This window comes from Akanthomyces muscarius, chromosome 6, assembly GCF_028009165.1.
Source record: "Akanthomyces muscarius strain Ve6 chromosome 6, whole genome shotgun sequence".
NCBI lineage: Eukaryota > Fungi > Ascomycota > Sordariomycetes > Hypocreales > Cordycipitaceae > Akanthomyces > Akanthomyces muscarius.
The window spans coordinates 855,694-880,118 of record NC_079246.1 but is presented as its reverse complement, the minus strand read 5'-3'; the positions used below and the strand labels follow the sequence as shown (position 1 = coordinate 880,118).

At 49.9% G+C, this 24,425-nt stretch overlaps 6 protein-coding genes across 6 annotated transcripts; 2 read left to right on the top strand and 4 right to left on the bottom strand.

Annotated features, from left to right (window-relative positions):
- Positions 1–461: 461 nt before the first annotated feature.
- On the top strand, positions 462–1,322 carry LMH87_000311 (uncharacterized protein; the record flags this gene model as incomplete). Its single annotated transcript, XM_056198196.1, has 1 exon — positions 462–1,322. One exon carries the CDS (start codon positions 462–464, stop codon positions 1,320–1,322), a length of 861 nt encoding a protein of 286 aa, XP_056055169.1.
- A 6,141-nt stretch (positions 1,323–7,463) lies between these two features.
- Positions 7,464–8,675, bottom strand: LMH87_000310 (uncharacterized protein; the record flags this gene model as incomplete). The annotated part of the gene is made up of 2 exons (XM_056198195.1): positions 7,464–8,305; positions 8,369–8,675. The coding sequence occupies 2 exons, from the start codon at positions 8,673–8,675 to the stop codon at positions 7,464–7,466; spliced, it is 1,149 nt and encodes a 382-aa protein (XP_056055168.1).
- Positions 8,676–9,287: 612 nt separating this feature from the next.
- LMH87_000309 (uncharacterized protein) lies at positions 9,288–10,403 on the top strand (the record flags this gene model as incomplete). Its single annotated transcript, XM_056198194.1, has 2 exons — positions 9,288–9,865; positions 10,157–10,403. 2 exons carry the CDS (start codon positions 9,288–9,290, stop codon positions 10,401–10,403), a joined length of 825 nt encoding a protein of 274 aa, XP_056055167.1.
- A 5,931-nt stretch (positions 10,404–16,334) lies between these two features.
- On the bottom strand, positions 16,335–16,641 carry LMH87_000308 (uncharacterized protein; the record flags this gene model as incomplete). Its single annotated transcript, XM_056198193.1, has 2 exons — positions 16,335–16,404; positions 16,490–16,641. The coding sequence occupies 2 exons, from the start codon at positions 16,639–16,641 to the stop codon at positions 16,335–16,337; spliced, it is 222 nt and encodes a 73-aa protein (XP_056055166.1).
- Positions 16,642–17,889: 1,248 nt separating this feature from the next.
- LMH87_000307 (uncharacterized protein) lies at positions 17,890–18,338 on the bottom strand (the record flags this gene model as incomplete). The annotated part of the gene is made up of 4 exons (XM_056198192.1): positions 17,890–17,990; positions 18,057–18,073; positions 18,140–18,246; positions 18,321–18,338. The coding sequence occupies 4 exons, from the start codon at positions 18,336–18,338 to the stop codon at positions 17,890–17,892; spliced, it is 243 nt and encodes an 80-aa protein (XP_056055165.1).
- Positions 18,339–22,501: 4,163 nt separating this feature from the next.
- LMH87_000306 (uncharacterized protein) lies at positions 22,502–23,755 on the bottom strand (the record flags this gene model as incomplete). The annotated part of the gene is made up of 1 exon (XM_056198190.1): positions 22,502–23,755. One exon carries the CDS (start codon positions 23,753–23,755, stop codon positions 22,502–22,504), a length of 1,254 nt encoding a protein of 417 aa, XP_056055164.1.
- Positions 23,756–24,425: the final 670 nt, after the last annotated feature.

The following is a 24,425-nucleotide window of genomic DNA, read 5'->3' as shown; positions in this document are numbered from 1 at the left end:
GCACGGGTGGTGGAGCATCCGTCCCGCCCGCCCAATCTCTATTCAAGCCCGTATAGCCCAGCTCTCTGCATCTTGCAGATCAGCACCGCAGCTAGCCACGTTACAGAGAGGGGGCAGCGCAGTTTTCTACGGAAGCATGGTGAGGCTATTCTTGACGGGATCGCTGCTCGCAGGAAGAAGTAAGCACAGTTGGGCTTTCAGCTTACGTCTTGGATATGCAGCAGGCCGCCACACGCCATGAGGGCTGAGGTCTAGATCTCTAAGAATCCGCGTCTTCAGCAGCCCATTGCCTGCAAGCCTCATCAGAGCGACGCACGAAAATTGCTTTTTTTTTTGGAAATTAAGACGAAGACGATGGATTACGAGCTGTCTCGCTGTGAGAAAGAATATAAATAAAGAGCCATGCCACCAGCACATTGCTTCCATCACCAAGTCCGTCACCAATCCCAAGCACTCTGATAATGCCTCGCATCACTATCTCCACTCTGGCTCTTTTGACCGCGTTGGTCAATGTCTCTGCCGGCACTAATCCCCGAACCACTACCATCCCTCATATCGGGACTGGTACTACTACTATCACACTTGTACCTTGCCCTGGCACAACAACGGTTGTTGTTGAGACTCCGTTGATTACTCCGAGCTGCAGCACATCCACATCGACGAGCACTGCTACTAGCACTTGGACTACATCCACCAAGCCTACAACCTCTACTTCTACTTCAGTCCCTACCTCGACTTCCACCAAGCCTACAACCTCTACTTCTACTTCTGTCCCTACCTCGACTTCCACCAAGCCTACAACCTCTGACTCTACTTCCGTCCCTACTTCGACTTCCACCAAGCCTACAACCTCTGACTCTACTTCCGTCCCTACTTCTACTTCCACCAAGCCTACAACCTCTGACTCTACTTCCGTCCCTACTTCGACTTCCACCAAGCCTACAACCTCTGACTCTACTTCCGTCCCTACTTCTACTTCCACCAAGCCTACAACCTCTGACTCTACATCCGTCCCTACTTCTACTTCTACTTGGATTCCTACTTCCACTACCACGGATACGCCCACCACAACTTCCTCTGGTCCTGCCACAAGCAGCACCAACCCATCGGGCGGCCACTTCCAGTGTCCTGCCGGTCTTTTCAGCAATGCTCAGTGCTGCTCCGTCGGCATTCTGGGCATCGCTAACATCGACTGCCAGGCTCCCTCTCGTCAGCCCACTTCCGCCAGTGATTTCAGGGCCATCTGCGCCGCCATTGGTAAGAAGGCCGAGTGCTGCGTTCTCCCCGTCGCCGGTCAGGCCCTCCTCTGTCAGAACGTCTAGACCTCTACCGCTACACTCACGCCTACGCGAGAACGGGGGTTTTTTTTGGCCACGGCAATGTATTTAGCGGCATTGATGGCATCACGGACACGAGTGTGAAGCCGCCGGTGGTTTCAACGGGTGGGGATTTCCTCAATGGACTTGAATGCGCGGATGTTGATCTGGTCAATGGCGCATGGTATCCTGTGCGCAGCGTGGCGGGCAATTGGCAGGGTCCGGCGGCTTTTAATCTCCTAATAAAGTTACCTAGCGAGCTGTTAAGCAGCGAAGCAATGATTAGACGGGCATCGCTTATCCCCACAGTTGCAGCTTGTTTTAGGGGAGGGCGGGTATTGGGGGTCAAGTGAAATTGCTGTGTCGTGAGAGGGGCATGTCAGTTGTCGTTTGTTATTTTGCTCACTTTGTGGCTGGTACGGGCTGAATCGGGTTTCGCTGGTTCAACGCTAGTAATAAACTGAAGGTTGAATTTGAATCGTTTATAAACATTTCCTCTGCTCTTTATATATTAACCGATATACTTTGGCGTTGATGGGAAAAAAGCACCAATGTACGCGGCGTTTGGTTTGATTTAATTCAGTTATTATATGTTTTTACACCCTAGAGTAGACTTTAAGACGTGCTATCGACCCTTCTATAGTAGGCCCCTAGGGACTGTTAACAGGTGCTAGCGGTACCGGAATAACGTTCCTCCGTAGCCTACTATATTTCTCCTTACAAGTGCCCACGGGCTTCGTTAGTTGATACAACAACTCAATTCCTCAATCTTCCCCTTCTCCCTTCAGCAGCCTGTGACCATGTCAACGAGGACTCACGCCGCGCCCATATTCTCACTTGTTGCACTTAGAATACAATAACAAGGGTCCGCCTCCGCAGCGCATTCTGATTGGTCCATTCATAAGGGCTATTACACAGCTTCGGCCCCGGACAAGGCTCGGGTCGAGAGCGCGAGGAGGCGAAGCCACGAGCTGCTGCGAGCCGGATGCGAATAGGATGCGAGAAGAGTCCGAGAATGGCGCCTTGGGTACAGAGATGAATACATAAATAAAGGCGTATTTTCTGCTAGATTCTGGAAGTATCATCGTATAACCCCATATTCAATAATCCAGCCCATACACGTGCCACACACCCCACCACAATGGGTGTTGGATACCTCCGCGGCCACCACAACTTCGCGGCCACCTCTGGGAAGCACAGCAACTTCAAAACAACATAATTAATTCATCATAAAAAGTCAAAATAAAATATTTAGACTTCGCAGTGCGTAAATAATGCTGCCTCGTCTTTTCCTCTTTTTCTGCAAGTTTGCGCGCCTTATTTGCTGCTGTTGCCTTCTTTTTGTCAGCAGCTGCGACCTGGCGCCGCTTCTTCTCTATGGCATCCTCGTCTCTCTCCACGACCATTGCGCGGCCTTTATCGACTGACATAACTCCTCCATCTTGCAATTGAGTCCTATTGTTAGCGCGCGTATCCCGAACTCTTTTCTGTGTGTCTTCAACATCCTGGAGGCGCTGGGAATACTGTGTTCTGTCGACTGTGATAGTAGTGGGACCAGCTTCCACCCAGGACAAAAGGTGTTCAAATTCGAGTAACTTATCCGTGGTAGGTAAAACCTTAAATAGTTCAACAGCAGCGTGATTTAAACAACGAAATTCAATATCTAGAGACCTCGCATTATGTGGTGTTTGAAACGGCGACGAGTAAAGCTGGTTAGTAGGCGTACCAGACATGGCAGTAATGAATAATTACTAATATTTGGCATATTCTTATCTATTCTTAACGACGACTTCACATTCTTATATACTACTAAGCTTAATAACTATTATTAATATAAACCGAAAGTCACTTCTACACCTTCTCTCCAGCAGCGTTAAGAAGCTCGTCCTCGACGGCAACGTAGACTTTCCTAATCAGATCGTTCTTCACCTAGCTACTTAAGCACTGCGCTCTTTTAACAGTCTCCGGAGCTAGCCTGGCCCTATCCCAGGAAAGAGTACGTCTCGCGCAAGAGAATACCCGTTCGGGATCATCAGACATAGCCGGGACACTAAGGATGTTAATTACCATCTAGTTTAGTGTAACGATAGCTTATTTACTAAGTTATAGTAGGTCTGTTTCTTAGAGAGTAAGTTAGGCTTAAAGCTATAAGGTAGCGTGTTAGTAGTATTATAGGCGTTTATTAAGAGTAGAACTCTTAATAGTAAATTAATAGCAGACTTCTTAGTATACTTTTATTATATTTACCTAAAAGCTTTTTCCGCCTTTTATAAATTATAGTAGAGACTCTTATACTCTTTAAATATATCTACTAGTACTAACTTAATAAATTATATTACTACTAAAGCTAGATTATTATATACTTTACCTCCCTTATTAGCTCTATAATATCTAGATTAGGTAGAAGCTTTACTTGCTCCACTTTAAGGATACTATATAGAACCTTAAAGTTATATTAAATATTTATATATGAGAATACTTTAGTTAAACTATTAGTAGACAGGTCTCTTTTAAGATATATATCTTATATATTAAACCTAACTTGCTAGTTAAGGTAGGTGTTAGCTAAGCACCTAGTTATTTAGTCATACTATATAAACTAGTCTACTATAAGATTAGGTGTAACCTTTAGGAGGGTATTTATATTACCTTGCTATATATATTATAACGTCTATTTATCCTCTAAGCCTAAATCTAATCTAATTCTACTAAGACAGAACGTGTAGTTAGAGTATTTTATAGGCTCTATAATAGACTTTTCCTAGCTCTTAGCTATAGTCCGCACTAATTGTTAGAAGATAGGAGTTTTTAATATTAATATCTTCTAATTCACTTTTATAGCCGCCTTCTTAATATTTATTAAGAAAAAGGGTGCTATGTAAGAGAAACTATTAATATTAACTATACTATTATAAATCGCCTATACTAAGATATAACTAATAGGGCAGAGGATAGATAGTAGGTTTTTATAAAATAGAAAAATAGTCCTATCTACTTGTTTAGTAAATAGGTCTATAAAAATAAATAAAGTGGGATATATATAGTTTAGGCTTCTTCTCTATACCTTTATAGTAATAAAAGAATACCTTTATAACTAGTATATCTTAGCTGCTACTATTTAGGTTCTAAATAACCTAGAGGATAATATCTTTATAGTATGGTACTTTATATAGCTAAATTATCTCTTTATCTTTATCCTACTAAATATTAGAAGCTAGCTAGATAGTCCTAAGTTTTACTTAAAGTATATTAATATCTTTAATATTATTATTACTATACTTAATATAATACCAGATAACACGCTTAACGCGTCTATGCCACAGAGCCCCTGTATTATAGCTATAAAAGCCCTACTACTGGCAGTGATAGAATAAAAAACAACCTTTTTTCCCTGACATAATACTTTTTTTTAAAATACTGTAATTAATTGATTGTAAAGCCCTGTGTTTACAGGCAGGAATTGCCCTTCTGGGCATCCTCCTTTGACCTATAATAACGACTCAATGTTAAGGCCCTCGCCACAACTGACAAGACTCAAAAATCAACCTGCGTAAAGTAACTCAACCTAAAATAACTTAATTCTTAAAGATCACGATTGATCACTTAAAAGCGCACTCTATTATACTAATACTTAATACACCACCCTCACAGGAGTAATACCTTGATATTAGAGTATACAGAGTATTCTACAAGCAGGCGCACATCTTTGCTTTGGTGTTTGTGTTCCCAGAATCACATTAATATTATTTATATCACTCTAGTAGTTATCACTTTCCCTATTATCACTTTTATTATTAGGTTATTCTTCTACTTATAGAAGCTAGTTTAAGTTATTACTATATTCTATTTTATAAAGTACACTTATTTATACTATACTTAATACTCTATATGTCTTCTATATTAGGATTATATAGTAATAAGTCTCTAGTCCCTCTTTATTTTATCCTATTAATAAGTTTAGTAGGCTAGTATACTATATATGCCTAGAAAAGTATAATAGCTATATTATCTAAGCGCATATCTCTTATAAGGAATACACTTTAGTTATATAACTAATAATATATAAGGCCTAAAAGTAGATTATTAACACTTAGAATTAGTTTAGATCTTAGCTAATTATTAAGGTTAAATTTAACTTTAGGATTATTATTAATATATTAATAATAGTTAATATAGTATAGGCTAAAAACTCTAGCTTAAGGTTATATACCTCTTAAATTTCCTTATAGTAGTTTAGGTTAATAATTTTACCCTTATTATAATAATAGTAGAATATTTTCAAATTATACTAGTACTAGTTAACACTCTTCTTTTTAGACCTTTTACGTCTTAGCTATAAGTATATCTTATATATTTAGTGTAAGAAGATTATAACAAAACTTTTATTATAATAGCTAGGTTATAAAGCTACTTACTAGGCGCTATATTTGTTTATATTATAAAACCTAGTACTATTAGTATTAACCCTTATAAATATTAATATAGAATTTAGTTACTAACCTTGAAAATCTCCTTTTTATATAGTAAATATTTAACTTTATTATATCTATATTAAGGAGCTAAATAAACTAGGTGTTATTTAACTTACTCTATAAGGTATAGGACTACTTAGCTATAAGTGTATTCTTCTTTGTTTCCTTATATAACACAGTGTTATAGTGACGCCAGTTTATAGCGTATTAGACGGCCTCTATAATATTAAGGTGAAGTGTTATAGCTGAAAAGGAAGAAGAGAGTGTAATAAGGATAGTTACTTATTAGAGATATAGGAGCTAAGCGGCTTCTTTTATAGGAGGTAGTAAACAGGGCTAGGCGGGCACGGTATGCACGTAACGAAGGTGGAGGAGTGTGTTGCTATAACCACTAAAAACAGCAGTCACCCTACTAGTTTCGCCCACTAAAAACGGCGACGTTTACGACTAGATTTGGTGGGGGAAACTAGTAAACTTAGCTTTATTCTATTATATAAAGTTTTCTATCTAATATACTTTAATATATTTACTATTATACTTAATAAGTAGTTAATTTATTATATCTTTTATATTTATATACTAAACGTAAAGTCCTTATAAATCTAACTAGAGAATCTATTTCTATTATAGCTTTCTCTTTTAAATTAATAAGCTTTTTTAAATTAGATATAAAGTTATATTATATAATTTAATTATTATATTAGTTATAAATAGTTATTTAAGGTATATTATAGATTAATATAGCTTTTTTATAACACTTAGTTTTAGATTTTCTCTAAGAGCTTAAAGGGTAAGAATAATACCTATCTCTTTTAAAGGGACTTTTATAAATTATTATTATATAATAAAAGTGTTAAAATAAAGAGTGCTAAAAACTAGGTAGAGTAGGCCACTTACTTATCTGAGCGACTTACTTATTAACTATATTAGTTTTAGGTATTTTTTTATTATAGTGAAATTATTAATAGATAAAAAATAGAGGGTTAGTAGAAGTGTATAACTTACTTATTTATAGAACTTACTTATTAACTATATTACTTAATATATCCTTTTATACTAGTAGTATTTTTATAGCTTTCTTAGTTAAATTATTAGTAATAAAAGCTTTAACTAGGTTAAAGAATTCTAGGATATACTATACTACCTAATAGGCACTAAATAACTCCTTTCTATTATATACTATCTTTAAATAGATAATAGTATAAAGAGAGTAAACTAGGAAGTATAGATAGTGTTATATATATATATTAGGGTCTATACAATTATGAAAGTAGCTATCCCCAACTAGCTTTTAGTTCCCTCACGCCGCAGGAAATAATAGACGCGTTTTATGCCAGTAAACTCCCGACAAATGTAAAAGAAATTGATCAAGAAGTACAGGACTGGCGTCCTTGGCAATGTCGAAGTGTTCGCCGAACTGTATTACCAAGTATTTCATCTTCTCTCACCCCACCGGTTTCTTTCCCAGGAAGCGTCCCACTGGCTTACATACGATGCAGCAGCAACGCCAGCGCGGACGGCAACAAGAGCAGCTCGACAAAGTACATGGCCCTACAGGGGGGGATTTGCTTATTTTGCGGTCATGTAACTGTCTTATATTCTCTTCAGTTTATTCAGCACATTCATTCACTCGTAGCACTGCGCGGTCAGCCGGTAGCTAGAAACCTCCACTCCTCTACGTTTCGACCGCGGGATCCTCTGGACGCTTCTCATCGTTCCCGTCTCTGCGACCAATTTTTGTAAAAACCTTTTCAGGGACTCCAAACTTGATGCTCCACACCAGGTCGTGATCGGCCTCGTCGACGCAGCTTGCGCTGTACGTGATGACGCCGTCTCCGCACCGGTCCGCCGCCCAGCACGCGTCGAACCACGTCGGGCCCTGCTCACCATGGTCGCCCACCATGGAGTCCGTTTCGGCGTGAAAGGCGTCCACGGTCAGCTTCCGCCCGGCCGCGCGCAGAGCCTCGACCAGCCGCGGCACGTAGGCCTCGTAGTCGCCCCAGTCGCTCCAGCCGGCGACGAGCCCGCCGGTGCTGGCGTCTGGCACCTTGTGCATCATGAGCACCGCGTCGGTCCCCATGCCCTGCAAGTTCTCGCTGTAGGCCTTGGACAGGAGCGTCGGCCGCAGGCGCATCTCCATCTCGCCGTCCGTCTCGGGCCCATCGCTCGCGGATGGGGTCGCCGCCGTGCCGATGCTGCGGGCCACGACGCCGAGAATGCTGGACACGGCCGAGACGGAGGCGCCAATGGCCGGGTTGACGGTGCTCCGCATGAACCGCGCCAGCGCCTCGGAGCGGCCAATCACGGCGCCGGGCAGGCGCTGGGTGATGCGCATGGAGATGACGCCTGACTGCGTGGGAGGGATCCAGGGCCCGGCAATGGCGAGATGGGGACGCTCTGGATGTAGAAACTCGGGGTGGTGCAGGACGAAGTCGAGCGCGTAGACGGTGCCTGCGCTGTGACAGCCGATTGAGACGTGCTTGATGTTTAAATGCGTCAGGAGCGCCGGTATAGCCGCTGCAAGTGCCCAAGTATTAGTGGAAGCTCTTCAGTTAGGAGGGCGCGGGTCGCGGAATTTACCCTGCCAAACTCGGAGCCGGTCCTGCACTTCAACTTCATCCGTGCCGCCGTAGCCTGGCCGCTCAACGTTGATGATGCGGACCTTGAACTTCTTGGCCAGGTTGTCTTTGGCTGTGTGCATCCAGCGGCTTCCGAGCAAAGGAGGGAAGAAGAGAAAGACGTTCTCCTCTTCAGGGTGCTCTTCGTTGCGGTAGCCATAATCGGCGTACGTAATCTTCAATGGCTCCGATCGCCCCTGAATAATGCTGCCTGGGAGAATATATTCCCGGCTGTATCTAGGGTCGTCAAACGAAGGCTCAGTCGCCATATTGGTGTAATGTGCAATGTTGAAGATGAGACGGAGCCGGCGCTCGTCAGTCGCTCAGGCTAGCCCGTTTGGCGCCCAACGGCTGTGGCACACACATTGTGGCCATTCATTGGCGGCTAGACTAGACCGGCAAACGAGTTTCAAGCAAGAACTGGATTTTCTTTTTCTTTTTCTTTTTCGTTTCCATATCAATTAGACATGATCATCCTTTATAATTCACGCCAACCAACGAAACCGGACACGAGCAGTTTCGATGGCCTCTCCGAGCGGCTGCTACCCTGTACGGGTCGGAGCCGACCTCAATGCAAGGTTCCATCTCGCACCAAATCGACGCTCTGCCGACTCATCAGAGCTCAATAGTCGAGGCGCAAACGGCTACAACCATCAACCTATTGACGTTACAGTAGTATCGGAAGTTTGAAAGTGCCTCGCTCAAGCGGCTGCGGATTATCGTACGACGCACGACGCAGCCCGAGGACAAAACCGGCGCAACTGTCTCACCGAGCACAAAAATCAGGAGAACCCGAGCTTCTGCACCACAACGCGGCATCTCGACACCCCAAAACAATATTCACTCCGAATTGCAAAATCCAAAATCCTCATAGCACAAAGATGGGATCGTCCGACATACCACCAGCTTCGGCGCCGCAGTGGCTCATCCCCGTGTCGACGCTCTGCCTCAGCGCGGGTGTCGGCTTTTGGATCCTGTGCTACGTGCTCATGGCGCGGCGCGCGCTGCAGACGCGCGCGACGCCGATGCCGCTGCTCGCGCTGGGGCTCAACCTCTCGTGGGAGGTGGTGTTTGCGTTTTACGTGACCGAGATGCCGATTGAGCTGGCCGGCTTCGTGCTGTGGCTGCTCTTCGACCTGCCCGTGCTCTACGCCACCGTCACGCAGGCCCGGCACTCGTTCGCCGCCTCGCCGCTGATTGCCCGCCACGTCTCGCTGCTGCTCGGCATCATGTTCACGGCCGGGCTGGCCGCCAACTACCTGTTTGCGCGGTGGTGGCTGGCCGAGCCGCACAGGGGCCACGGCAGCAAGGACGGCAAGCCGTGGTTCGGCCTCGAGGCCAGGGACACGACGGAGCTGGCGTGGTGGTCGGCTGGCGTGGCGCAGATGGTCCTGAGCGTGTCGTGCGTGTCGATGCTGCTGAGCCGAGGACATTCTGGCGGCCAGAGTTACGGAATTTGGTAAGTGGCGCCTCATCCCCCTCCCTGGTCCTCCCGCAAGCTTCCCTGAGCACACCGTAGCTACTTCTTCGTCGAGGGGTGTGTGTTGATGAAGAAATCCTTTCGCACTGTGCCCGGAGTGTTCCTACTTCCCGTGTGCCGGGCTTGGCCACGCCGACCAACAAAGACCGAGATTGGGCACCAATGCGGCGCGAGACCGACCTTTTCACTGGAAGCGTACCCGGCGCTATTTACCAGGGCAATGCCACAAAGAAAAATCCGAAACTAACAGGTTTTGTGTCCAACCTTTAGGCTCTGCCGCTTCGCAGGCACGCTCATGGGGCTGCCGGTGACTTGCGGTCTACTGTGGTGGTACTGGCCCGAGCCTCACGGCTTCATTTTTCATCCGTTGTCCTACATCATCATGGTACCCACGTTTGCTTGCGACATTGCGTACCCGTTCCTCCTGGCCCATGTCCGAAAGACGGAAAAAGTGCTGCCGAATGGCATGGTGGTTGCCAGCTGTGGCGACGCGGCAGGGAGCAAAAAGAGTCAGTAATCGTTCGGCTATGGTGCGCGGCAAATTGATTGACCGAAATGGCAAAATTGAACATGTACTTGAACGCATGTGCACTTTTTTCTGTGTATCCTGGCACGCCCGAGTGCAAAGCAACAGAATGGCGTTGGCAAATTACGGCCACATCATTATTGAAGCCCCGGTAACAATAGCAGTTCTCCTATTGCTTTCTTATTAATAAATGTTACTGTACCCGCTACCGAATAATTCTCCTATTGAAAAGTTGCTGCGCCTCCACCAACACGGCTCAGGACTTCGGCGAGGTTACCGAATAGCTGGGAATTAGAGTCGCTGCAGGAAGAAACGACATTGGCCAACATTGACCAGGATATGTTTTTTCAAGCAAAGCTCGTAGGCAATGTGATTTCTGCGCCCCCAAGCCTCTGGTCTTTCTGATCTCAACTTCGGCGATCTAAAACGAGTTGTCACGTAACACGAGCAGCCAACATGGATTTACGGGTTCGAGGCCCTGACTGAGACAGGTGTGCGATGAGCTGCATCTGGAAGGCTTCAAGTGCGTTGGCGTTTGGCCTAATTCGACGATCAAAAGTTCCCTGTTCGTGCGTTCTGTGACGAAAATGACCCTTGCACGTCAACGGCCATGCCGTTGGGCCGACGATGCAGATCCCAGCCGCCGTTTTTTTCTTTCTCTCCATCCGTCATTTCACGCTGCATAATCTGCAGGCATGTTCAAAAGTGCTGGAACCAACGCCCATAATCTCTGCTCCCCTGTAAAAGCCGACTCTACAGAAGGGCACCTCATAATAACGGGCGTGCTGAGCTTGGACGGGTAATTGCTGCAAGGCTGTTCGTCCCCGCAAGGTGCTCGAGAGCGAAGGATCAGAGGCGCGAGTTCGGCAGTCCACAATCCTGCAGCCACCAACGGTCACGGATCATCACCACGCGATACACACACCCTTCTTCCATTCTGCATGCCGGGGCTCTACTTTTGGGCACCGACGCTAAAGAATAGGACGTCGAACGACTTTTCGCAAGAGAGAAGGATGCCAAGCGAGCTGCAGTGGTGGTGCACAAGCGCGGATCATCACGGCATCTGGGTAGACCGGCGCCAACAACAAAAATCCCTCATCAATGGAAAAGTTGCTGCCTAACCATAACACCACTCCCTAGTTCGAGGGGGCTTGAGAAAGACGAGATACCCGTTTGACATGTGCGAAAAAAAGCCTTGATGTTGGCACTGAGACAAAGTTTGTGCGCCCGCACCAAACACCGCACCCCCAGTCGTGAAGTTGGCAGGAAGGGACTCGGCGTTAACTGCTAGCGGCCTTGCGGGCCAACGGGCGTTTGGGCCCTGCGCACATTGCATGACAACATAGCGCCCGCCCATGCAAGATGGGAGGGGCAGAGGGCCTTTTCCGCTGATGCATGTTCCTGCATTGGACTCATCGAGCATGGGGCAAGTCCACGCCCCAGGGTCTGTCTGGTCGTCGAGGTAAAACGGGCAGCCGTTGTTGGTGGCTTGCCTCGCTTGCTTCACAGTCTCCAACCGTAGGCAAAACTTGCGCAAACTCGTGGGAAAAAACAGCTCATGGTTCTTTACTCTACGAATGTTACTTTGACGATGTCGGATGAAACTTTGTCTCGTCCGCGACCTGGTAGTTCCTCTGCAAAAGAACGCGGTAATTGCGAGCAAGAACCAGAGCTCGGCATCGAGTCACATGGTCTGCTTCTCCTGCGGCCTGGCGCCATATTTTTGTATTTTTGTGGGGGAATCACACGATAGACCGAGGACAGTTTGCCCTTTGTCGGAAGACGATGCAGCCGTGCGCAATGGTTCCGTTGCATGTTCTCGCCCTCTTTGTCGGTGATGAGTGGCTCCATCGGATATAGGACAAGCTGCTTGGCGAGCAAGAAAGACTCAATTCACGCCCCTTCTGACGGCATCATGAACGATAACGCCCCCTGGCGCAAAGCTGTGCCTGGATTTCCCAGTTTTTCTCTGGCGATGAGCAACGGCAGTGGATCAAGGATTGGGTCATAGGTGCCCAATACCCTCTATTGTTGATGGGACGCTGTCCTGCAATACTGGTTGACTGGTAGGGGAGCCCGCACCGGTAGCAGCAGCAAGCTAATGCAGAGTATTGTGCCGATTTCTTTTGTTCTCCTGAATGCCGAGTTTTCGCCCGGTGCTATGCAATGCGCACATGCATTAGCGTCGCTGGGGAAGAGGGGAGCCTGTGCAGCCCTTTCAAAGCCCGCCCGTCTGAGCCTTTCTGATTCAAAGTGGAGAGCAGCCAGATTGAGCGAAAAGCCTTGCCGTTGAGGCTTTTGTCAAAGTCTTGCGTTGATATCGTAACTCGAGGGGGCGTTGGCGGAGGCGCAAAGGCTTTCATCGCTGGGCTTGGTGATTGCTTATCACTAGGCGCTGTTGACGAGTTACTGCTTTTCTTGCCTCTTTTGATAGTATGAAAAGGCTCGGCCCTTCCCGTCTTTTGAATAGGCTTTTTGGGGCTAACTAGTTTAATGCTGTTACCGTGCTAGCTTGACCTTTTGCCTCCACAGGATTGGTGATGGAGCATGAACACGCACTAAGCCAATGGACCGGCTAACAAGTCCAGCTACTGGTAGATAGGTGTTGGAGCTCACGCAACATCAAAATGCGAACGGGAGAAAAACCTACACCAGTTTATCAGCGCGTGTGGGTACAACTCAACGACCAAATACCTGTATCATGACGCATGGTCTGTTGTAGTCGGGCCGTCGCGGACCGGCCCAGGTCCAAACTTTGCTCAAAAACATTGGTCATTGATTGGCAGAAGCGTTTGGCGATGGGGCTAGCAAAAGTCGCGCGCATGCCGCTCAACCTTGGAGCTTCCGAGACGGATGTCAACGTAGCATCCATTTTGACATTATTGGTGGCTAGTGAGCAGCACATGGAACTCCGGTGTAACTCGTCGGCGGAATCGGTACCTGCGATGGGATTCCGGAGCCCGAGTTTCGGTACTTCTCCACCAATGTCCTCTTGGCCAGGCAGAGACACCCCTGCTCTTTTGATTCCCGGCTCTCTGGGTCATACAGAAGATGGCTCATCGGAATAAAATCGTCAAGGCGTGATGGCGGAGCACATGCAAATCCCCAGGCGAGATGCTTGCGGATATTCGAGCCGAGCAAAGACAGGCTCGGAGCAAAATGACTTGTGACAAGTTTCCAGCGTCACCCTGCTGCCAGGAGCGTGAAGCGTACCCATCCGATCAACTGCTTAGGACCCTTGATCCTGGCTATTTCAAAGGCAGGAAATAAAGCTGTTTTACCAACGACTGATAGGTCTCATGTGTCAGTTTGGGCGTATACAAGTGAAAGCTTGAACCACGGGCTCCAACACATGGCTGAGCGATTCTGTCAATACCAAGACCTTTTTTTGACGACACGAGACAAGTAGATGACATGATTCAGACTACACGTGGGTATATGTAGCGCAGCAGTTTAGATCTGCGTTACGGCGAGTCTGGGCACTTTGCTCCATTTGCGTGAAATGCAACTGAGACAGAAGCTCCCAACGAAGAAATTCCGGGCACCTGTCTGGGACCCTTCCATTGGCAGCCAAGCCTCTATCATATTACTGACTTGGCCGGACATGACCAGTCCTTTTTCCACTGGGCACAAAATTTGATGAGAGCACTCTCAAGAAATACACTCTCCAGTTCATCTAAATCGTCGATACACGGCACGCTAGCCGTCCAACCAGACGCAGACGGTGACATTTCCATGCATGCGACTAGTCACTTGAATCCTGACATTGGCGCTATACCAGTACTAAATCGCTAAATCCAGTCTGCCGAACAGGGAAACACCCACAGTGGCAGGGAATGACATGCCATCTCCTGCATGCTGGCCAGATTACTATTCCAAATACTATTTTCCTTTTTGGGAGTTTCTGAATAGGCCGCCCAGGGGCGCAGGCGCCTTGTCCGCACATCTCGACACCCCCATGCTCATTTGCGCGATGGATCGGGGGGATTCACGCTACTTTTCGATAGGACCGACTGGAGTTTGCGTCGCTCGATCTCTGCCGTGCGCCACCAGACAGATTTTGATTATTTATGAAATCTCCGCGAATTTCCATACTAGTCTGGAGTAATCTCTGCCCGTACGGAGTAACTAGTAGTAGATGAATAGGAGCCAGACTTGCCAGGCGTTGTTGTCTCTTGTCGCTTCTTACCCCCCCCGGCCCCGGCCCGCGGCCCACCTCCCCTGCGTCTCCAGCGAAGGCGGGACTCCTTTGTGGAGGCTGAAAGCTACCAAGAACCAGACTGGCGGTAGACGTACTGGTACTGGTATGTAGTGTGTTTATTATTAGACCACGTCGAGAGGAGGTAGGGGGGAAGGAAACTAGACAAAAGAAAATACCGATGGCATGGACAAGGTATGATGCGGCCGAGTCGGTCCAGCCGCTGATCGCATTTCGCATTTCTCTTTTGTCGGGTCAGCCGCCAAGCCATGTGTATGCAGGCCGTCCCGGAAAATTGGGTGGCGGCCCTACGAGATTTGGCTGTCGGGAAAATCCTGGTCTGTGTCGTCTTGTTGCCTCTTCAGCCGACCGGGGGGCGAGGCAACGAGAGTTTGAAGTTTGGGATGGAGGGCCCATTCTCGTTCTGAGAACTGACAGGTCTCGTCTTTCTTTGTTCGCCGCAGCAAAGGACACCGCCGCGGTGTACCCAGTGACGTTCGTCGCCAGCGGGCTGGCATACTGGTAGCTGGCTGCTTGCTGGCGCGCCCGGATATACTGCTGCTCGACTCACGAAGCAGATTGTGGCCGCCATGGCGATTAGAGTCATGGCGTCATAGTAGTCTCTTTCCGCCACCAGATGCTGCTTGTTCTTTTCCCGCTCCTTTTGGCGCAAACACAGAAAATGATTTTTTTTTTTTTTTTAAATTACGCATCGGCGGCGCCAAAGACATCGGTCCCAGCCATCTGGCACCCGACAGGACGGGCGACGGGTAAAAGCTCTGTGCGAGGCCAGCTAGCCCAACGTTTGCGGAGTACAACAGAACGGATGGGACAAGATGATGCTGCAGAGCCGACCGCAAATCAAATCAAAGTTTGTGCTTTGCGAACTGAGTCAGGCATGGGCTTGAAAGACAGCCTGGGATTCCCCTGCTGTCACTCCCCCCCCCAATATAATCATCTGGTCTTTCGGGGGCGGCGAGGCGCAAAACAGATCTGCACACACACAAGACACGTTAATACCGTCGAGAAACGCACGCCAAGGTGGATGTTGCATCGCACGAGTTTGTGCAGAAAAAAGAAAGAAACGCAGAAGAATGTTTGGCCCCTGGAACAGGTCCCTGATTTGCTGCTGTGCTGTTCGTCATTTCATCTGAAAGGAAAAGCAAAATTGGTACACACAAGCACACCGAAAAAAAAAAGAAAAGAAAAGAAAAAGAAATCTGCAATGCGCGAAAAACTGCGGCCTCACACACCTGCAAGTGCGTAATAAGCCAGCCGTTGTTTTCTTTGGCGCCGAATCAGAACAGTCGGTCTCGCAAAGAAGCAAAGCCACACCACGCACCAAGCACCACCACGCACATGCACGGCTGGTGGTGTGTGGCAGACTTGTGCATGTCGCGACAGGGATGTGAAAGGGCTCGCAGAATTGGTATTCACCAAACTAACGTTAGCGGGCCGCGTGCGTGCATGCATCAACAAGGGCAACCTGCGCAACACTTGCTAACGAAGCAAGTAACCCACGCGCGCGCGCACGCGGCGGCCGCAAGATGATGGTGGTGGAGGACAAGTGCGGAACGGAAGCCTTCTTTGTCCTCTGAGGCTGTATACATAATGCGATCCTTTTGCGGGGTGAGAGAGGGGTGGGCTGAAGCTGAACAGAGAGAGAGCGTGACCGCCTGACTGAGTAGAAAACGGTGCCATGATCGGTGTATCAAGCAAAGAGACTACGTCTTTTCCATTGTTGTGTTGCCGTTGGGCAAAAATAAAGCAGCACGGCTGCGTCGGTCGGTCGGGCTGTTACACTCTCCCCATCAGCAAGGAACCCGGGTTGACGTTTGAGACCCTTGCCTCTGTCGCAACCGCCTTCGATAACCTTTACCAGTTTAGCACAAGTAGAGGGCCCTTTTCTGTTTCTCTGGTTCCGCAGTCAGCCGCCCGCCGCCGAACTCGCTCGGCGTTGGCTCTCTCTCCGTGTGCTGTGATCAGCGACGGACCCTCCAACGAGAGAGAGAGAGAGGCCAGTGGCGTCATCCCGTCCAACAAGGGGCCGGTGCTCGCTGGCTGGCTGTCGGATGGTGAAAAGCCCGAGTTACCTCCTCCTCCTACCGCCCTGTCCCCCCTCCCCCCAGGAATCAAAGAAGCCATTGTAGAAGTGATTTTCCAAACCCTCTCCACCCTCCTCGTTGGGGCTTGTGAGCCGCAGTCCCTTTGAAACACAGGGCCGCAACAGGAAAGAGAAAAGCAAGACTCGCGCGCAAGCAATCAGCTGTGCCAAGTACTGTTCCTGGCAGCAAGCAGCATCTGTTGTTTACTGAGCCGGGCAACGACGGGCCGCCTGTCAGGCTGGCCCGCGGGTGTGGTGTGGTTAGGCCTCTGTTGCTCCTCGCTGGAGGGTTACATTCGAGCAAAAGAGGCTGACTTGTCCCGCGTGGGCCTGGGTTTGGCCCCCTCCTCACCCCCCGGTCGGTCACGAATGAGGCGTGCATGCAAATCCACAATTGAATCTGGCATTCTTTGAGAGCGTCCGTACGCCTGGGTCGCCCATGGGTCATCGCTGTCCGGGGGATGCATTCATGCATGAATGCATGTACAATGATGGCGGTGGTGACGAAAACATCCTTGAAGAACCGGACTGTTGGTAACCACACTGCTGGAACCGCACAGCTGGTATATTGCATTGCAAAGCGAATATTTCAAAAATAAGATGTCTTGATTCCAGTCCTCCCTACATCCATTGCTAGATCGTCGCTAAAATCCCCCCAACTTATCCTGTTCTGTGGTGTCCAATCTTTCATCCGCGTTGCTCGCGCTTGTTTGATTTCTCTGTGTATATCCCTTTTCCCAGTTGCAAAGATGAAATTTCAAATGCCCAAATCAGATAAACAATAAACTCCTGAACGAGAACCCGAATCCGTTGAAAAAAAAAGACAATAGTGAGAAGAGTAGTGTCGCCTGCACCAGTTATGGCTTAAAAGCCAATGCAGGCGTAAATGCCCAAAGAAGAACCGAAAGAAGATATCAAAGTATATCGTAGGTTTGCACCAGAGGCTTTTGACCTCGTTTCTTCAGTAGCCAGTCTTGCCCCGAAAAAGAAAATCGCCGTTATCGCTGTGTCGCCATTGTCGCTGTGTCGCCGTATGTATAATGTAGTAGTAGATAGGTAGATGGTGGTTGTTATATAGTCATGCGTGAAGAGGTAAAGCTGATGCTCGAGGTCATGTCCGCGAGGCGGTCCTTTTTAGACCTGTGTCGCTGTACCGTTCCACAGATCCCAAATTCCTAGGCCGGTATCTGGAAACGATGCGATGGGAGCTGGGCAGGGCGCATTATCAGCTTGGCCCACGGAGGGTTGCTGGGAAATTGGCGTTCCCGACAGGCGGCTAGAGGACTTGGGGTTAGCTGGTCGTTTGGAGAGCGCAACGGTTAGTACTCGGGATAGAACATACAGCACAGCTCATCACCACTGGGGGATAAAATGTCAGTATTGGGTATAAACAAGAGTAGGGAACACGTGGGTAGGCGGACGTACTGGTATTGCTTGCAGACTATAGTAGGTGGACACCGCTTTTCGGTCTCGATGTACTTGGGGCACCAGGACTGCACCAGATGATAGTGGTGCTGGCAGCTGAGTTCCCGCTGCGAAATTGTTAGAAACATGCGCTAGATGCCTTGGACAGCCGGCTGGAAAAGGCGTAGCAGGCGTAACGCACATAGATGTAATTGCACATGGTTGTCGTCGTCGTTTGCTGTAGAAGTGTGGTGGTGTTGTAGGAGGGACGGCGGAGGAACCCTAGTAGCGGAAGATGGCAGCAGTTATGAGAACGCGGGGTCGAGGCAGGTCGGGTATCACAAAGAAAGAAAAGTGATGCTGATTCGCAAGACTGCTAAAACAGACGGATGGCATATATTTACTGGTCGAAGAAGAATATGGCGTTGGAAACAGAGAAAGATTGATCATGGCCAGCGGTGGACTTGGGGAGTGGAGGCTGCATGGCTATTTAAAAAAAAAAAAAAAAAAAAAAAAAAAAAAAAGAAAACGAAAGAGTTTGCTCTGGCTGGGTGTGAAGAACCCATGGGGTGTGTGCGGCCGCAGCGGAGAGGGTTGTACTTTGTAAGGCTGCTCTGCCTACTTTTTTCCGCGCTATAACCCGCCCATCCGGGTAGCAGAAATGATTGGTCTCGATGCTGAGCTAGACAGAGTAATAATTGCCTGTCTGTATTTTTATTTTTATTTCTATTTTTATTTTTTATTCTGTACGAGCCCGGGGGCGTGTGGTGGTGGGAAAGAGCGAGGACGCGGCGGGCCAGGGCCTTGGGCTGCCACAGAATAAAAGGTGGTGCTGCTGGTTAGTGGGTGAGTGGTACGGACAGAGGTGTAGAGGTTGAGAGGTACTGGCAGCTCCCAGCACTACGTACGCCGAGTTCCAGTTCCAGACCAGGCCGGGGTGGCTGTTGTCTGGTGCTCTACGGAGTACCAATAACTAGTACACACCTCCCTCCCCTGCTAGGTTAGAATGGTGTAACAACACCCCCTCTCTTGAAAATCGCTTCTCCGGCAGACGCTAAAAAGTTCAACCCAACAGGGCCCTGTTGCAGCTTTTGAAGGGTAATGGAGCTTTCGAGGCCGAAGAGGCGTGTCGGTGCAGAGAAAAGACGAGACGGGCGGAGGCGTGGGATGTCAGGGTGCTTGCTGTGATTTGGTTGCTCGGGCGTGTTGGCCATGACACGGCATGAGGGTGATGGAGTTGGGCGGTTTGGCGGTTTGGCTGTGGGGGCCAACGACGTTTTTGGTGAGGCTTGGGGGCGCTGCGCCTGCTGTAACCTGCTGCAGCCTGCAGGCAACGGGCGCGCCCGCGCCGGACAGGGCACAGTAATGACAGCACTGTACATAGGTAGTTACAAGTTTACTCCGAGCAAGCCACACGCCCAGCGCAGTGTAGGTAGGTACCTTACATCTGGTTCCAGATACCGCGCGGCGCAATAACTGCGCTGACACATCCATTTTAAGCATCTCTTTAGCAATTCCAGCAGCAGAAACTTGTGCGGTCATGCGGGCCGTGGCGCTGCCACTTAAACAAGCTGCCGCGACGGTCCGCTGCCAGCGAGCGGCCTGCCAAACAGATTGCCAAGTGCCAGCCCCATTTCAGGCCGCCGCCTTTTTTCCCACTCGAGCCATCCATCCTCTCCGTTTGCTGGCTGCCGTCCCCCCATGAAAGCAACAAGCTAGAAACCCATCCAGCCTGATTGCGAGAAATATTATCAGTAGACTCACAAAGACGCCATCGCGGCTCTCGCACCCCCATGCCCAATTGTCAAAACTGCAAATGGTATTGCGTCTTCTCCCGCCGTGGAGGTCCTCCAGAGCCGAGATGAGAGGACCACGAAGAAAAATGGCGTCGAATCAACACTGCCACTAGTTTGCATCCGAACGGTACTGCACGACTCTGACCGGTTGCTGCCACGTCCGAAGATTGCCTGCAGCGCTGCCCAACACGGCAATATGTATACTAGAGGACCCGCGGCGACGTCAGAAGCGATGCGCACGAGGACGTTCTTCGCACGTCACCTCTCATCGGCAGCAAGATCAACGGCTTCGATTGGGCAGCTGGAGGAACGGTGTTGGGTCAAGCAAGTCTGCATCTGCCTCTCCTACTGCGCACACTTTGCACCGCCGCCCACGCCGGAGGGAGGCCCGACACTGAAACAGCGAATCGCGCGCAGCAATCTTTGGGCGCCGAGTCGACACTGCTTCCCACTGCCGAGGGATTTGCCAGTCCTTGGTAGCCGTTTCTCGTTCTGTTTCTGTATTGGGCGGCCACCACACCACACACCACACACGCACGACGTGTGCGCATCACACCCCAGTCCCCAGGACCCTGGCAAAAAATACATGTGCCGACGAGATATCGAACCATGTCTGACAAAGGGACCGCTCGGATAACCGTCCTGCATCACCGTTGAGAAACAAAATTTCCGCAGTAGCCCCGGTTTTCGACGCGACGATGCAAAATGAAAACGGCCCTCGACATCTGTGCGCTGCCCGGCATTATCGTGATAGGGCCATCCCGCCTGCAGCGGTCAACTTTGTCGTCCCACTCGCTCGCTGTCTGTGCTTGGCCCTCGCCCTGCCCTCGAGAACGCAACACCGCCTCGGCCCCGTTGTCGGCAGAACGGGACACGAATGGGACGATGATAATAAATCATAGCAGCACGGCAGTGTCCTCTTGAAACGCGCAACCGTCATGGCCAACGTGATCAAACTACCTAGGTACGTTTTAGTCGCCTAAGCACCACTGACTACTGAGCAATCACGCCGTCGCAGCCGACGAAATCTTGAAACTTGCTAGTACCTGGCCGCTTGGATAGATCAGCCGATAGATAAACTCTAAGCAAATGAAATACTAATTATAGGCTGGATTTTCTGCAACTGCGACTCTGGCAACCTCGTGGGCGCAACCTCGCCGCTTACTCAGTATGAAGTAAACCAACCCTGATTGACCATCCGTCCTTGATCCCTTCAGTGAACAAGAGAAAATCGTCTTCTCCATTTGCGCGCGACAAGCCGGTCCACCGCACGTGGGCTCGATGCCCATCAACACGTACTGACGTGCACACCCCAAAGTGCCGGTGTCTCAACTCTACTGTAGCTCGCTGACGCAAAATGCTCTCAGCAAGGCCAAGCTGGAGCCGTTCGAGTCTCATTGATGAAGCATTGAGTTCTGATCTGCCGTATGGGCCAGACCGGAAACGGGGCGTCGAAAACACAGCTATCCCGTTACTATACGATTTGCACCTACGGATACTTGTCATTACATCATATTCTGAATCCATTTCGAAACCGCCCGCGGAAAGCATGGCATGGCGCTTTTGCTCGCTTCTACGCCACACCAATACGAGCAGGGAGCAGCGACGCCAGGACCAGCATTTAATTCCGACAAATGCTTCCACCGACATTCCACTGGACGTCGCCGGCATCACCGACCATGCCTTTTCTGCACCCCCATCATCTCAGAGCCAATCAAAACGGCCAGCAAGGATACATTCCCAGCGACCAGCTCCTCTTTGAATGGATCTCGAGACATTTGTTACGACGACCGCGAGGGGACGCCTCTTGGCCTGTTGGCCTACTGTCCCTGATTTTCCCAAGACTCCATAACTCCCAGCGCACTGGTACTATAGCTACTGTCCCGCAGCGGGTCTTTGTGGAGGGAAACCCGGCGGACGGGTCGGGCCACTGCACACTTTTCTGGCCAAGCTACGGAGACCAATGGTAGTCTTCTCGCTGGTTGGCCGGCTCGCCAAATTGCCTTCCGGTTGCCAATCATGCTCCTTGGTCTGCCATCGACAGTATCAGCCACGGCAGAGAAGGGGGGGGGGGGGGGGGGGTTGAATCTGCGCTTTGAAAATTTGAACAGAGTTGATGAATGCAGCTGCGTCCTGCAAGACATGTAGGGCTGCCGGGCCGAGCTTGATTCGATTCGCATAGACTTCACGCAACGGCAGCTGCGAGTTCCCGTCCACGGCATTGACAATGGCGTCAGCATCCACGAGGCGACAGGGAGCGGACGGCCACAGACAAATGGCAGCTGCTTGTACCTAATAACAGTAAGGTAAGCCATTACTGGTAGTTATGAGCTACTATTCGTGCTACTAGTACGAATCAATGGTGCCTCGTGGGGGCCAAGAGCTGGAAAACCGGCTAGCCCCAGTGCCGCTTTTTAAGATTCCGGCGTCTCCTGCGCACTTGTACAAGTCGTTGCATAACTTGTTTCAGTCACCGAATGGCGTGTTTATTTGATTGTTTTTTGTGACAGAATGGATCTCAAATACAGTAAACATATACAGAAAAGCGCCCCAACGCCGTCCGTCCGAGCTATCAGAGTTTAGAGAATCACGCCACAGCCACTGCTCCGACCAGAGCGTCCATGGCGCTGCTATGCGCATTGCCAATGGGGTTGTACAACGGACCAGCCCAAGCAACACCGAGCTTGTTGTTGTTACCGTCGCGGTCCTTGTCCCAGATGGAGTCGGCGTTGCGCGTGAGAAAGTTCTTGATGTCGTTGCTCGGGGCCACCTCGTACAGGTAGCGCAGGTTGCGGGCGTAGACGCCCTTGAACTGCGCGCCGTCGCCGCCGCAGTGATCGCCGTTGTTCTCGCAGCCCTCCACAAGGATCCCGTTGCCGTTGATCAGCTTCTTCATCGACGCCGCCGCGAGCGTGCTGGCGCGGCTCACGTAGTCGCGGTTGCCGGTGGCCTTGGACAGCTCGACCAGGCCGCCGAGGACGACGCCCTGGTTGTAGGTCCACGTCTGCGCGCCGTTGTTCTTGCACTGGTCGTTGAGGCCGTCGTTGATCATGTTCTGGCCGTTGATCATGCCGCTGGCGGCGAACCACTTCCACTGCGCCTCGGCGATGCCCGCGTACCGCGCCTTGTCCGCGGGGATGCGGTTGGCGAGCGAGGCGGCCACGGACAGGTACAGCTCGTTGGCAATGGCGTTGACGTACTTGCGGTCCTTGCTCCAGTAGATGCCGCCGTGGCAGTTTGTGTTGCCGCCGCCCTGCATGTCGTTGAAGATGCGCACGGCCGAGTCGAGGTACTCTTGCCTGTGGGTGTAGTCGTAGGCGTGGATGAGGCCGAGCGCCCACCAGCCCTCGTCGTCGTAGAAGTTGTTGAGGAAGTTGCGGAATGCGCGCGCCTCGACGTTTCCACCATCACTACCGGCGGCGGCGGCAGCAGCAGCAGCACCGCAGGCAGGGCCCACGCCGTTGACGCAGTCTTCCGTCACCATCATGCCGTTGCTCTTGAGCGTCTTTGTGGTGAAGACGTTTACGTTTTGCGCCTGCGACCAGGTGTTGTGGATGACGTCGGAGATTTTGAGGCTCTCGGCCTCGCTGGGCCGCAGCTTGGCCCAGTCGGCCAGCGTCGTCAGCGCGTTGCCGCTGTTCCACCACGCATTGTCCCAGAGGCCGGTGTTTTTGTTGTACCAGAACCCCTGCAGGGCAAAGGCGGCGAGCGCCACGTTGTTTGCGTAGTGCTCCTTGGTGTTGGCGCGCTTCTCGATGGTGGATGAAGAAGTGGTGGCGGGGGCGGCGCTGACGAGGGCCGCCAGAACGGAGCTGGCGGACCAAATCTTGGACAACATCATATTGGAAACGAACTTTCTTTTTTTTTTTTTTTTTGCTTTCAGACTGAGAATACGGTATGAGATAAGGCCTCTGTGTTTTGACACGCGGCATTGGGAGATACTCTTCTCTATATACTTGAGCTCCAGAGCGGATGCAAAGGGTTTCGCTCTAGGTAATCGCCGACAAGCTCCATTCCCAATCCTCTTCCAAGGCAACTAGTCGATTCTATCTGCAACTAAAGAGTCGTTTTGCTGGGGAGTGTTGGGCGGCCCGAGAGCAAAACCAAAGAACCGTCAGCTAACTAGGCTATAATTGTGATGCAGGCCTAAAGCCGTTCGGCGATTTACAAAGAACGGCCGAGCTGGGCTGGCTGTCCACGTTTCTGTCCGTGTAAAGCTGTCTACGGTTGCAGTTTGGCAGGTCAGGTGGACAGATACTCCCCGTAACAAGACGCCCGGACACGCACCCAATCCAGACGAGTCCGTGTGTAGTTTGCCAGCTTTTCGCTCGTTCGTTAGCTCTCACCACTGCACCTGCATGTGCGGGGTTGCGGTGACTGGATGCACCGATGGGCTCGGCTCTTTTTCACAATTACCATCGTCACGTCCTTGATGTGTAGTGTCTTACAGAGAGTTCTGTGGAATATCAAGATCTCGCACGGCTCATTGTTTCGCGACAGGTGTTGCTGAT